General features: G+C 35.0%; 1 protein-coding gene and 1 non-coding gene across 3 annotated transcripts; one reads left to right on the top strand and one right to left on the bottom strand.

The window, feature by feature from the left end:
* Positions 1-726: 726 nt before the first annotated feature.
* On the top strand, positions 727-800 carry TRNAR-UCG (transfer RNA arginine (anticodon UCG)). The gene has a single exon. It is a non-coding gene; the product is annotated as a tRNA-Arg (tRNA).
* Positions 801-1,189: 389 nt separating this feature from the next.
* On the bottom strand, positions 1,190-8,403 carry LOC132187723 (mitogen-activated protein kinase kinase kinase 5). Of its 2 annotated transcripts, none has more exons than XM_059602139.1 (11): positions 7,627-8,401; positions 6,495-7,130; positions 6,328-6,415; positions 4,798-4,860; positions 4,538-4,701; positions 4,254-4,329; positions 3,465-3,524; positions 3,266-3,391; positions 2,092-2,301; positions 1,913-2,013; positions 1,190-1,750 (listed from the first exon to the last, which is right to left on the bottom strand). In XM_059602139.1, the coding sequence occupies exons 1-11, from the start codon at positions 8,079-8,081 to the stop codon at positions 1,555-1,557; spliced, it is 2,175 nt and encodes a 724-aa protein (XP_059458122.1). In that variant the 5' UTR covers positions 8,082-8,401; the 3' UTR covers positions 1,190-1,554. The 2 variants fall into 2 exon arrangements, with proteins under 2 accessions (XP_059458122.1, XP_059458123.1); XM_059602140.1 differs by having other exon boundaries at positions 1,568-1,706; positions 7,627-8,403.
* Positions 8,404-13,561: the final 5,158 nt, after the last annotated feature.

Consider the following 13,561-nt stretch of genomic DNA (forward strand, 5'->3'; position numbering starts at 1 on the left):
CCTAGTCGCTTAGGGTATAGGTCACCTAGTCGAGACACAGCCACAACTCGTCTACAAGCAGCCTAAAAGTAAGTATAAAGGGACCATTTGTGTGTTACTCGTAATTTTAGAAGGTATTTTTGTATTCGTTTAAAAATAAGATAATTTTTAGAGTCATATTATTATTAGCAGAAAACAAAATAAACAACTTCTATCACTATTTTCTATGCACAAGAGAGTTTAGTGTTCCTTTGATGCAAAATACAAGGTTCAACATGCCATGTACATCTCAATTAAAAAAAAAGGTCATGTACATCTGACTCAGAAAAGGATAGGCATTAATTTTGATGGGGGCAAGTCTAGCCCAGCCAATAAATCCACGACAAAGCCAAAGCCACAGCCAAATTAACTTACGTATGAAGTCCTGCCATTCCCACCATACAGCTTAAAGACTGTTGTCATTCTTTCTCTCTCTCTTTTTTTTTTTTTTTTTCCTGTTTTGTGTAAGCAGCTTATCCTCCCTCACATGTATTATAATAATACTTTTCCTAGAAAAAACAATGGGGATCCAACTTTCATGCCTTTTGACTCAGAGTTGGTCGTTGCTGGTAGCTATTGGGTTACGGAATGGTCGAGTTGGTTTTGGCTAGAAGGGGTAAAACTGTAGAGGGAGAGAAAAACGAAGAGCTGAATCGTTATCTATTGTTTGGATATCATGTTTAGTACCGTCACCTAGTTCATCAAAGTGACCGCATAGCGCAGTGGATTAGCGCGTCTGACTTCGGATCAGAAGGTCGTGGGTTCGACTCCCACTGTGGTCGTTTTGCTATTTCATTTTCTTGTAGCAATTGTTTTGACCTTTTTGTTCCAATAATTTGTCTTAAACAAGTAAGCATTTTCCTCTGCGTCTGAATAAATTCATTTATCTATTGATTGTTTTTGGTAGGAAGCTACGAAATTTATTTATTTCGCCATCTGTTGCAATTTCAGTATAAATCACAGAAGTCCTTGGTAGGCATGGCTTTTAAAATTATTAAGAACACATAGAGAACAGTAGTCCTTCTAGCATTGCTCCTATTGTTTCACTTGATCCGAAGATGGACCACTTACACATAAAATTTGCAACCCAAGAAATTAAATATCACTGGCGGAAGCAAATTAAATAAAAAAAAGTGACACCAAATTCCTGGTAAAAAAGGAGAGAACAATATAGATCAATAATTTCAACATCTATTTCTAAGAACTCATTTTTTGAATCCAATATACATGGATGTGAAATTAATTACATTCAGAAGGTAAGGTTGAGGTTAACTCCCGTAATTGCTGAAGCTCTAAATCAGAGTATTGTCTACAGAAATTGCTTATAAAATTCTCATGCAGACAAAACTTCCAGTAGTAAGAAGCTTTTATAACTTCAAGAGGATTGTGAAGATGCGGAGAACCTATTATCAAAACTCTCAACGGCCGAGCCAACTACTAGAGCATCCATGAAGTCTATATTACAGTTCTGGAGCTGCGTACATATCAGCAAAATCCATGACGAGAAGGCAGCAGCAGTTCTTCCTTTTCTGCAGATTATCTGAAATTATTACTCTTTTTCGTGCCATGGTTGAAACCGCTGGAAGCACTTGTAGAAGGGCTAGGATGGCGTGTGTTGCAACTCAAGTGTGGTGGAGAAAAACTAGAAAGGGGCTCGAGGGTAGAGCGAGGAGAATGACGGGACGCCACTGTTAAGTCGGAAGTTTCATGATGAGATTGTTGGCCAGTCTCACTGGAGAAAAAGAATAATGCATGAAGCTGGAGTGGCAGTCATGCAAGAGAATGTATTGAAGTTCATGGTCTCTTCTTTTTTTTTTCTTTTTTTTTTCAGATATTTATGTTCTAAATTTGCAATGACAGTATGGGAGAAGGTAATGCAGAAAGTCATTCTTACCTCTCACAAGTCAACTTTTCTTTTGCTATTTGTGTGCTCGGGAACATTGGAAACTGATCACGTTTATTTTCAGATAGCTCTCTTGGACTAGGGGGTTTATCCTGTCAAAGTAAGAGACAACTATAATACAAATAACAAAAGTTGAGCAAAAAAACAAATGAAGTGCCATTTATATTTACCGTCAAGTTCTTCCCATTAAATGCTGGGTTGCCAGATGGGACATCAAGCTGCTGTGAGTTTTTCAGGAACCGATGTTCTAGTAACTTGGTCGCAGACAGTCTCTCTGCAGGATTTCTCCGAAAGCAGCACCGTAAAAAATCCTTCCCATCGCATGACAATGTCTCTGGTATGGGAGGGGTATCCCTCAAAACCTTGAACATGGCCGCAGCCTGCATCAATACCATAAATAAAACTTAAACAAGAGTGGGAAGATCTAAATGAAAATAATACAACTAATGAAACTCCAACTACAATATTCCATCCACCATGCTAAAACCAGAGGCAACAGACAAAAGCTACAGTTGAATGCAGAAAGCAAAAGTTGGCAATGTTACCAAACTCCACAGAAGCGAGTAAAAAACATGCAATAAAGAAATAACATGGTGCCCCATTACCACACTTCAGCATCTCCCACAAGTAGACAACTATACTGCAATGCATCAGATACAACATAAGATACGGTGGTACACATGCTTCTCCCTCACCCTTTAGGAACCCACATCAGAAAGCTGAGAAAATTAACTTCTAAGTTATTTGCTTTTGTGCTACAAGCACAGGACATAAATCCACTCTCTCTCTCTCTCTCTCTCCGTGTGAGCATTTCTTAGACAAACTACCAATTTGGCGGGACATGCCAGCCATATTCATTTCATAACTTACAAAAAACGATTGCCAAGTGCACCCCTCTTGATCTTGTAAACACACTGCCAATACAACAAGGTAATTTGCAAAACACTACATTTACAAGAAAAAACTTTTAAGAGAGAAAAATCCACCAACACCCCCCTTGATCTTGTAAGCAAACCTCTCCCAACACCTCTTTTTGCAAAATGAACCACAGAGATTCCATACAAGACCATAAGTAAAACACATTTTTGATATGTCAGCAGTTTTTTGAGGCGGATGCCCATCATAACAGAGGAAGAAATGAGGAATGTACTTATTAAATGCAAAGTGAATCAAACAACTATCCAACCATATAAAGCTTAGTAAACTGAATATGAATTGCAACATTTTCTTCTTCTTTTTTCAAAATTCCGTATGCAAAGAGACATCAACTTGTATTGTAATACTGCCGGTTAAAGGTTTCATGACAAATAAAGCACATAGACAGAACATTAGGTAGGTGCGTACCCCTTCAAACTCACTCCAAGGAGGTTTTCCGGTGAGCATCTCAATAATAGTACAACCCAAACTCCAAATATCAACAGCAAGAGCCAGATCAGAGCTGGAATCTTTCTGCATCACAGCTTGCATGAGCTGCAGATAGACAATGATGTCAGTATGGGAAGATACAGGAAAGTAACAAATTCATGTAGCAGCAACAAGATACCTCTGGAGCCATCCAGTATGGACTTCCCTTTAGAGAAAGATCAGCTGCTTGTCCGGTAAGCTGTGCAACAATTAAGTCCTATTATTAGAAAAATAAACAAGAATCCTATAAAGTATATTATAATGGCAACAACAATAAAAAGAGACTAAGAACGGTTGTAATGAACATGTTGATACATGGAAATTTCTAGAATTACGTAATCACCACCAAGCCAAGTAAATAACTTGTAAGGGGTAATTAGCTACTGGCAATATCAACAATATCCTCGTAAAGGATTCACAAGTTTAAAAGCAAGAACCTGATCATCCACCTCAATTGAATGGATTTGAATGAAATACAGAAATCTATGCAAATATTACAATTTGAAATATTATACAAGAACATTCTTCAGTAAGTTGGCTTGCTGCTTTCACATAACAGGGCCACGATGTCGCACATTTACATGAGCACAAGAACAACAATCTTCACAACCATAGGCTAAATCTTTAAATTGAACATTTTAGCATACAAATGTCAATTTATCTTTTTTAAACTTCTTCAACAAGTACTAAAAATATTCTATCATGAGAAAAGAAGGAACAAGTACGTGTAATCAAAAACATTATCTCTACAAAAGGTCAAGGAGATGGGGGACTATATTTTAGGTGAATCTATACAGTAAGAAGAAGAAGAAGAAATACCTTCTACTGTATGTAAAAGGAAGAATGACCATATTGAATGAGAAACCATTGTGCAAAAGAGAAGTAAAACACAACTTGATACATAAAAAAGAAGAAGAACCCAACTCACATGTTTAGCCATGCCAAAATCAGCAAGCTTGACAACTCCACATGAATCAACAAGCAAATTAGCCCCTTTGATGTCCCTATAGAACAAGGGGAAAAAATTAAAGTAGACACCAAAAAAAAAATGTCGGGAGGCATATTATGTCATTAAAAAAATTAGCCCCAAGACTACTTCCGCACTGAATAAATGCATAAAAGTTTCAGATTCTTAAGATTCATAACTCTAGCTTGCAACACAGAGTATATGCCGAGACTGTTTCAACAAATTAAATCAAATATGAATTGTACCTGTGAATTGTCTTCATGCTATGCAAGTAGGCCAACCCAGAGAGAATATGGCGAGTAAAATGGCGAACAACAGATTCCGTTATGGCTCCACAATGTTCACGAACATACTTATTAATTGAACCAGGATGCACGTACTCCAGATATATATAAAACCGGTCTTCGACCTGCATATGCACAACGTCAATTCCATACATTGGTTCAAGAATACTCCAGTTGACAAAGTTGTGATGGGTTTAACGTGCAACTGGGAGAACACTCACTATTTCACTACCATAGTACTGCACAATATTTGGATGCTTCAGCTGGCTGAGAAATTTGATTTCCTGAAATCAATAATAGGAATAAGTGGAGGCATGAGGCAAGAAAACCAAATAAATAATCATAAATATAATTGTCTTTTATAAGTGGTAAGAATTGTATAAGAGAAAAAGGTAAACCTCGTGTGCAATGGACATGTGCACAACGCTCTCATAAAGAATTACATTTGCAAAGAAAGAGAATCAATAAAATCCACAAAAGAAATTGTAGCAGTGGTGCCAAGCTTATGAGACACTCAAATGACAATCTAGTGAACACTGATTTCAACTCAACAATAGACAACTCCAACACATGATTATTAATATTTATTCTTAAATATTTTAAAGCTGAACATTTATGAAGACAAGAAGCACCTACTCCCAACACATATAAAGACCACCACCGTAGGATATGGATAACATCAATCAAAGCATACTACATCAAAAATTTCACTGGCCCAATACCAACCAACTAAAATACTCTAAGTCTCTAATAAATCAAATAAGTTAGGATTCTGGATAATTACTGAATCCAACATAAAAGGTGTCTGTACCATATACTGCTACTCCAGAGGTATAAGTGGTACTCTTTTTTTTTGATAAGTATATAAGTGGTACTCTTTTATAGGAACATTTTGGTCGACAAATCATCAATGCAAAAATTAGTATAAACTTATCTGTAACATCAGTAAAAGGGTGTCAACCTCAAGCATTTTTTTTTTCTTACGATAATATGTATCAAAATAAAAGGGTAATTGATAATGAACAGGATTAACATACTCTGAAGAGCTAAAAAATTCTTTGTAGAAAAAATGAAAACCATTCTTGAAAACATTCTTTTCAGACAACATGTTTGCTAAACACACAGACACACATCTAAAAGAAGGTATCATCCTATGTGATAAAGAAAGAAAAAAAAAGAAAAAGAAGAAGAAGCAGAGATAATGCACAGGATTAAGGCATCCATAGACTGCAAAACCTTCCTAGTGAAAATAAGAAGAAATAAATAGATAAAGATACAAATTGTAACAAACAAAACTTTCTAGTGAAAATGAAAGACCTTTGATGTCATCATAGGGAAAGTTTTTTTTTTTTTTTTGGATGAATAGTCATAGGGAAAGTTCTTAGGCTGGAAAGTTAACAGGTAAAATCTTACACTAAACCACATGGTCCATTAACATTGTCCATGCAATAGTTATCCTTAAGCATACTTGTTCAACTGCCATGTCAACCATCACCATTTTCACACATTCCAGCTAATCATTGCATGCATATCTGCCACAGATTACTCATTGGCTTTTTATCTTTGTACACGAGGAGACGGACGAGCTAAAGTTTTCCCTATTCTGAGGGATAAGATACAGAATGCAAGCCAAACAAAAGCATGATTTACTGGTATGATATTTCCTTAGATCAAGAAAAAAAATGATATATTTGACAACAATATAAGTGTTTCCACAGTGAACTAGTCATGCAATCATTCTGGAGAGTAACCTGCTGTAACTGCTTCATAGACTCTGCAGATTTTGGGTCATCAGGAAATAACTCAACTTCCTTCATTGCACATAAAGCTCCAGTTTCCCTGTAAGAGGAGAGTTACTGTACTTGGACTTTACTGCAACAAAAGAGACTAACATAACAAGTACATGGAATGTATATACCTATTGGTGGCAACATAAACACTTCCAAATGTACCACGCCCAATAAGCTTCCCTTTTTGCCATTGACTATTCATTGGCACCGACTCTGGTCTAGCTATTGCTTGGGGAATGGGAGCTGACAGTGAAGGTGTGGCTGCTCCAGGAGGACGAGGTAATGGGTGGACGTTTCCAAGACAATTACTTTCACGACGTGCTGTTGAGGTTTCAAGGGATAATTTACAATGCAATGGCGATGCAGCTCCATTTGGGCTTTTGGGGTTTTGTTGGAGACTTTTCGCTCGGGGACTGTGAAGGGGAGAAGTATCAGAATTAAATGCAGAGCAATCAAAGAATGCAGGGGGAGGGAGCCCTGGAATCATTTCCGAGGTTGGCATCTCCGGAGCAGACCATGCTTGATTTCCCCTAGGAATCATATAGTAGTAATATGGAAATGAATCAGCTGCACTCTGCCTTTGCGGGCTGAGTGCAGGACTCGAGAAAGGACTATTAGGAGCACTCCTTATGGGAACACTGATCCTGAAGTCTTTTCTTGAGCTTTGTGAGCCATTTGGATGTTGATTGTCCCTCCTTGATGACCTCGCATCAACATGATCCGTACTCTTTCTAGCGTCTCTTGCGTCTTGCCTAGCAAACACACTGAAATACGACATGTTAACAGAGGCAAAAGGTCATACTGCTACTACCATTCTTCCCAATTGGGCAACTATTATGATCCAAGGGCATACGCCATATACATTTGACGCGACGGAATAACATACTTCGGCAATGAACAAAGTTACAGATGTAACTAAAATGCGCGCTTTCGGCTTACCTAATAAAACACACACAACACAACACAAGAACGCTCTTGATTCAGCTAATATAACACAACAGCCAAGAGAAAGTAAGATTTTTTAAATCCCAGACAGAACGGGAAGAAAAAAAGGAAATCCACCGAAAAGAATCAGAAACCACAGCTGATTATTCTTCTAGGAAAAAAAAAGGGGGGGTTAATGCCTTAACTTTTAAATTTATGCGAATAAAAAAAATATCCCATACAAATAACTGACATAAAAAAAAAAGTATTAAGTAATATGAAATTAAACGAAGTATACTACGCATTTCAATGAACCAAGGAAGATCAAAGAGTTACCTTCTAACAGGGGAGGTTGAGGAAGCTCGGTCTTTATCTCGCTCCTCAACGCCTCGGCCAGGCCCGGTCTTTGGCGAAGGCAGAGGGAAGTCCACGTCATCGGAACTCGGCCCCTCCTTCCGGCGAAAAATCGCGAATTCCGGCAGAGGAAGAGGCTGCGGCTTCGCCGAAAGCGCGGCAACGGACCGCGCGGTAGAGAACTCAGCGTGGCTCGGCGATAGCACCAGCTGCGCGAACCGCTCCTCCGGCGCGCCTCCTGGAGTGTCCCGGTTGTTCAAATAGCGGACCTTCCGATGGCACGTGAGCCTCCCTATCCGGCCGAAACGCCAAGGGCCGCCTGCGGACACCTCAGTGCTCTTCCTACCCGGTGGCGATTCTTGTCCCTGAGATTTGAACGTCGCGGACGACGACGAGGATTGAGAAGATGAGAAGGAAATGTTAGGCAACCAACGCATTGTCACGTCCAATCATACCTTATACAACAGTTTGCACACAGAAATTAAATTTGATTTCAGTGAATGGATTGCGTTGATTGCAGAGGAGGAAGAAAGAGATGGTCGGGCATAAGAAAGAGGGTCCTAGGAGAAGATCCATGGAAACCGTGGATCTTCCTCGAGTGACATGGACGGTGTCCGAGTCCTTGCTTTGCTTTGCTTTTGTTTGGCTCTCTCCCTCCAACGCGCTTTACAACTTACTTCCACGCCAAACGGGAAGGGTGTGTTCATTTTGAGAGGTCAATATGCACTGCTTCTAACGAAGTCAAGGCTTCATGAGAGAGAGAAGAGAGAGAAGGGCGTTGCTGTTTTTTATTTATATATTCCGTTGTTTCTTCTATTTTGGATTGAGTTTGTTGGGCAGTTGCTATGCCCAATATATATTGCCTACCTACGTGACACCACTCAAGGTTATTTATTTTAAATCTTTTTTTCTTTTTTTTTTTATATATATATTAAATTTATAACTAATTTCTACACGTTTAAATATAGACAAATTAATATCAGTGTATGTATTCTCATCATATACATGTATTTTAATAGTGCATGCAATTTTCACAACAAATATTAGTTTAAGTGAAAAAAAAAAAAAATCAATTCAATTTGGAGAAAAAAAAAACATTTAATATAATTTATTTATAATTTTTCTATTTCAAATAACTTATATTTCCTAATCAAATCTTGTTAACTTATTCAGACATCATGACATGATTTCTGTTATCATAATTGTAACTTTATTCAGAAATCACTTATATATTTAATAACTAATATAATAGTTATAAGTTGTGAAAATGGTTTTTTTTTTTTTCTTTCTGTAAATTAGGTTTATTAAGAACTTGAAAATATAAGAAATACTTTTTTGGCTCTGTTTTGTTAAAATTTTGTTTTTTTTTTTCCCCTTCTCAAAACAAAAATATTAACAAACAACTTCAACACAAAAAACTCCACTTTTCAAAAAAAAAGAAAAATAAAAAAAGTTCCAAAATAGATTAACAAGCCGACCTTTTTAACAAGTAACAACTATGTATATTTATTAGTTAAAGGAAATAAAATAAAAAATAAAATATTATGATATTTCTCGATGCCTATAGCCCATTGGAATTGATCAAGATTCTTTCTATTTCAACTAAAATGGAGAGGTATAGTTGTTCTTAAGATGTAGCTCAACTGGGATCACGCCTAATGAAGCAAATGTCACTAGTTTGAATCATTTTTCTCCTCTTGTACGGACATGTAAAAAAAAAATAGAGAGGCATAAATAATACTTTATTTTGTTGTATTTAACTGTGTATACATGTCCACACAAGAGGGTGAGGAGAAATTCAAACTAGTGACCACTGCTTTATAAGGTAAAGGAATGGTCCCAAGTCGATTGAATTACCCATTGAGGACAATATCACATTATTTAAAATATTAAAATAACATTAAAATCATATTCGCCATATAACAATAAATAAGTTTGAATATTGACCATGAATATATGAGATGCTAATTAATATCACTAGAGAATCAATCAAATACTATTTACTGCATTGTAAAGGAGTATATTAATTTGGGGGCCTACCAAGTTTCATAACATGCACACTGTATGAGTCAATCTGTGTCTTTTTTTTCTTTTTTAATTTTTTTGGTAACATAATATGATCTGGCGGACACAAGTACTGTAACATAAGAAAACATGCACATATGCTATTTTTGTCCTGCTTCAAAATGCGTGATTAAGTGTTTGAATGGTATAAAAGAGGGTTTAACACTTAAAAAATTTGTTTGAAAAAAAGGTATTCGTTTAGCAGAAAAAATTGAAAGCGCTTTTAAGGGTCCAGAAGCCTCAAAATGGCAAAAATGTACTTTTGACAAAAACTTAAAAATGAAACTTTTGTCAAAAATTATTTTTTTGACTTAAAAGTTATATTTATCAAACACAATTCTAAACATGCTCTAAGTAGACCTATGAACGAGAAGTTTTTCACATTTTGAAAGAGAAATGATATCCTAAACTTAAAACCCTCACATCTTCATTTTATTGGGTTGATGTGACATTGCTCGTCAACTGTTGAATTTTTTTTTTTTTTTTTTTAAATAATGTTTGATCCCAGTATTGAATCAGCTCGTTGAAATGAGAATATATATATATATATAGAGAGAGAGAGAGAGTGAGAGAGAGAGAGAGAGAGAGCATTACTCAATTTGAAGTTTGGAATTTCAACCACAATTGCTATATTTATACATTTTCCCCCTAATTTTGGACACACCAAGCATTAAATATATTTTTAAAAAGTAATGTTAAAAATCACATTTGGTCACCTTTCATTTGGCCAAAGAATGTGGCTTTCGGCCAATCCTAGCCTCTTCCAACTTTAAAAAAATAAAAAAAAGTTTTTATATACTTATACTTTTATTATAGGTGAGACATGTAGCTATATAACTGAATCTGACATGACACATTAACGAAATTTGTCAAGTTTTTTTATACAATTTGATAATAAGAACTTATTTGTTTTGTTTTGGTTTTTTTTTTTTTTTGGCATATTAATATAATAAAAATACTGAAAAACAAAGATTATTAATGCTAATCCCTTATCATGATTAATTAATGATTGATTGATTGAATCAATGAGCTGATGATCCACTTACTTTATTAGATCGATTGGTAATGAAGGTTTAATAAGTAGAGCTTCGACTACAAGCAAACCTTATCCTAAATAGAATTTTTAATGAATATTCGGGTTCTCTCAGAAAGTTTAAGTCAAACAATACCCATTGAACTACCCCACTGATTGTAACTCGAGATTCCCCGAGATGATTAATATTTATCAATTATTGATAAGAGAGACCATGTGTCATACGGAAATTTGTGAGCATCTATAATTGTTAATTAAAGAAAATCACTTGTGAAAATCGAAGAAAGTATTCTATTGCTTGCTTAAATTTTATTGTTTACACATGGGTATTTATGCACAAGGCAAGGGGATCAAATCCCTCAATTTCAACCGTGTATTTAAAAAAACTTCACCTCAAATAACTTCTATGGGATTTGCCATAAGGACAAAAATTTTCTCTAAACCAATAAAGAAAAAATATCGACAATGGCAAAAGGATAGCTTCGTGCCACGAACATAAATTTTTTCTAAACAAGTCTGTAGAAAATATCCTGCAACCCACGTAAAATAATGTCAAGTATCTATAAATATTTAAAATGCACATTTAATTCTTAACATCATTAATAACAGTTTATTAACTTAGATTAAATTTAATGTACCTTTTAAATGTTTATAAACATTTTGCACTTTTTATATGGGTTGGAGAATATTTTATTTATACTAGTTTAGACGAAATTTCTGTCCACCACCCAAAGCTATCTTTTTGCCCTCGTCCATGGTTATACAAAATGGTCAATTTGCAAATTAAGAAAATTATCATCAAACTGAAGCCCCACCCCAACTTAAGTCATCTTGGATTAGACCCCAACTTTTTCTCCGTTTAAATAATAATTTAATTAACAGAGTCAATAGATCAATTCCTGTATAATCCTCTATATATATTGAAATGGTCAACAATATAGGTTTTTTTTTTTTTTTGTAAGATTTGAATGCGACGGAGTGTGTTTCATCCATTCAAAAAATTTGAAGAAGTAATTGAAGTTGAGGAAAAAGAAGAGTCACAAGGAAAATAAATAGAGTGACTTGGTCAAAAATGAATTAATTGTCACAATATTTTTGTAGTTGAGTAATTTTTATTTTTTTTTATTTTAAAAAGAACATAAAATTAACAAATATATACAACACTTTAGAGTGTTGTGAATTGCCACATGATAATTTATATGGTACCTATCATATTTACAAATTGGCGTGGTGGTTTACATGATATATACCTATCACTTTAACAAATTGAATTGACAATTCATATAACATTTATTACGTTGATCATTAAAATGTAAATTGCTATGTGAAAAACTATGTGACACATGTTTCCATAAAATAGAGGCTACTAGGGGCAAAACCACATTAAAGCCCCCAACCTTCAACGGTCCTCATAAAACTTTTTGTACCTAACACCAGAAAATTTATATTGAAACTGGTCATCGAAAATTAATTTCCTATCTCTAAAAAGTGTTATTTTTAGTTTTTGCATTTAAAATTATCGAAAAAATATATTTTACTCTATTGAACTATTCACATATTTACACTTTTAACTCAAATATTTAAAAAGTGACATTTTATCCCTCCAAAAGTATTTGACATTGACACTTGACTCTTATGAAGTACACTTTACCCTTGAAGTATTTTAAATTGACACTTTATCTCCCGAAGTAACTAAGTTTTGGGGGGTAAAGTGTCAACTTAGGGTGGTAAAATGTCAATTCAAAATACTTCAGGGGGTAAAGTGTATTTTATAGGGGTCAAGTGTCAATGTTAGATACTTTGGGAGGAGGGTAAAGTTTTACTTTTTAAACATTTGGGTTAAAAGTGCGAATGGGTAGATAGTTTAGGAGATAAAGTGCATTTTTCTCTAAAATTATAATTTGATTTTTTAGGCTGTTACATGAATTTATAAGAAAACATTGTAAAAACTATAATATATAGGTTAAGCATTTTCCTATGGTTTAGATTTCCTGTTTTAGGATGGTATGCATTTAAAGGAATACGTGGGTTTGACCAAGTACACAATAGATTGTTTGTTTGATAATAATAAGTAAATCTATTTTTGCACTTATTTTATTACATTTACTTCATATTAATTGACGTGGTAAGAGTTGAATGGCTAATTAAAAAAAAAAAAAAACAAAAAAACATTTTACTTCCATTCAACTCAAGCCACGTGTTATAAAATGAACGTGAAATATAGCATTTCCTCTTCTTGCAATTTTGATCACTGCTGAGGGCATCACACACATGCCATTGCCAGGCTCGTTACAATGGCGACGTGGCGTGTGCATCGCGTCATTCAAGACCAAGTCAACTTACCAGAGCTTTGGCTCAAAAGGAAACGTCAACGGTCAACTGTAAATGAAATATAAGAAAAGTCACATGGAAGTGACGCGTGGCATGTTGAAACGTGTTGATGGCTCTAAATAGCATTATTGTTGACTTAAAAGAAAAAAAAGATAAAAATGCATTATTGCAATGGGGAGCAATGGACCAATTCAAATGGATTGATTATCAAGCAATTTTAAATCATTCCAAAATAATTAATAATAATAGTAATAATAAAAGTGGTGAGCGACTTGTCATTGTTTTACTATTTGAAATGATAGTCGGCCAATCAAACAAGATGACTGACAATCTTAAGAGTGAATCTTTTGAGAGTTAATGAGTGGTCGGTTACTCTCTAGGAGTCATTATTAGCCAACCTCCTTAAATAATAGTTCAAATTCAATACATATTTTTAAAAATAAATATAAAACAATCTAATAATAAAAGTGGTGAGCGACTTGTCATTGT

The sequence above is a fragment of the Corylus avellana genome, chromosome ca7 (genome assembly GCF_901000735.1).
Source record: "Corylus avellana chromosome ca7, CavTom2PMs-1.0".
In the NCBI taxonomy this organism is placed as follows: Eukaryota; Viridiplantae; Streptophyta; class Magnoliopsida; order Fagales; family Betulaceae; genus Corylus; species Corylus avellana.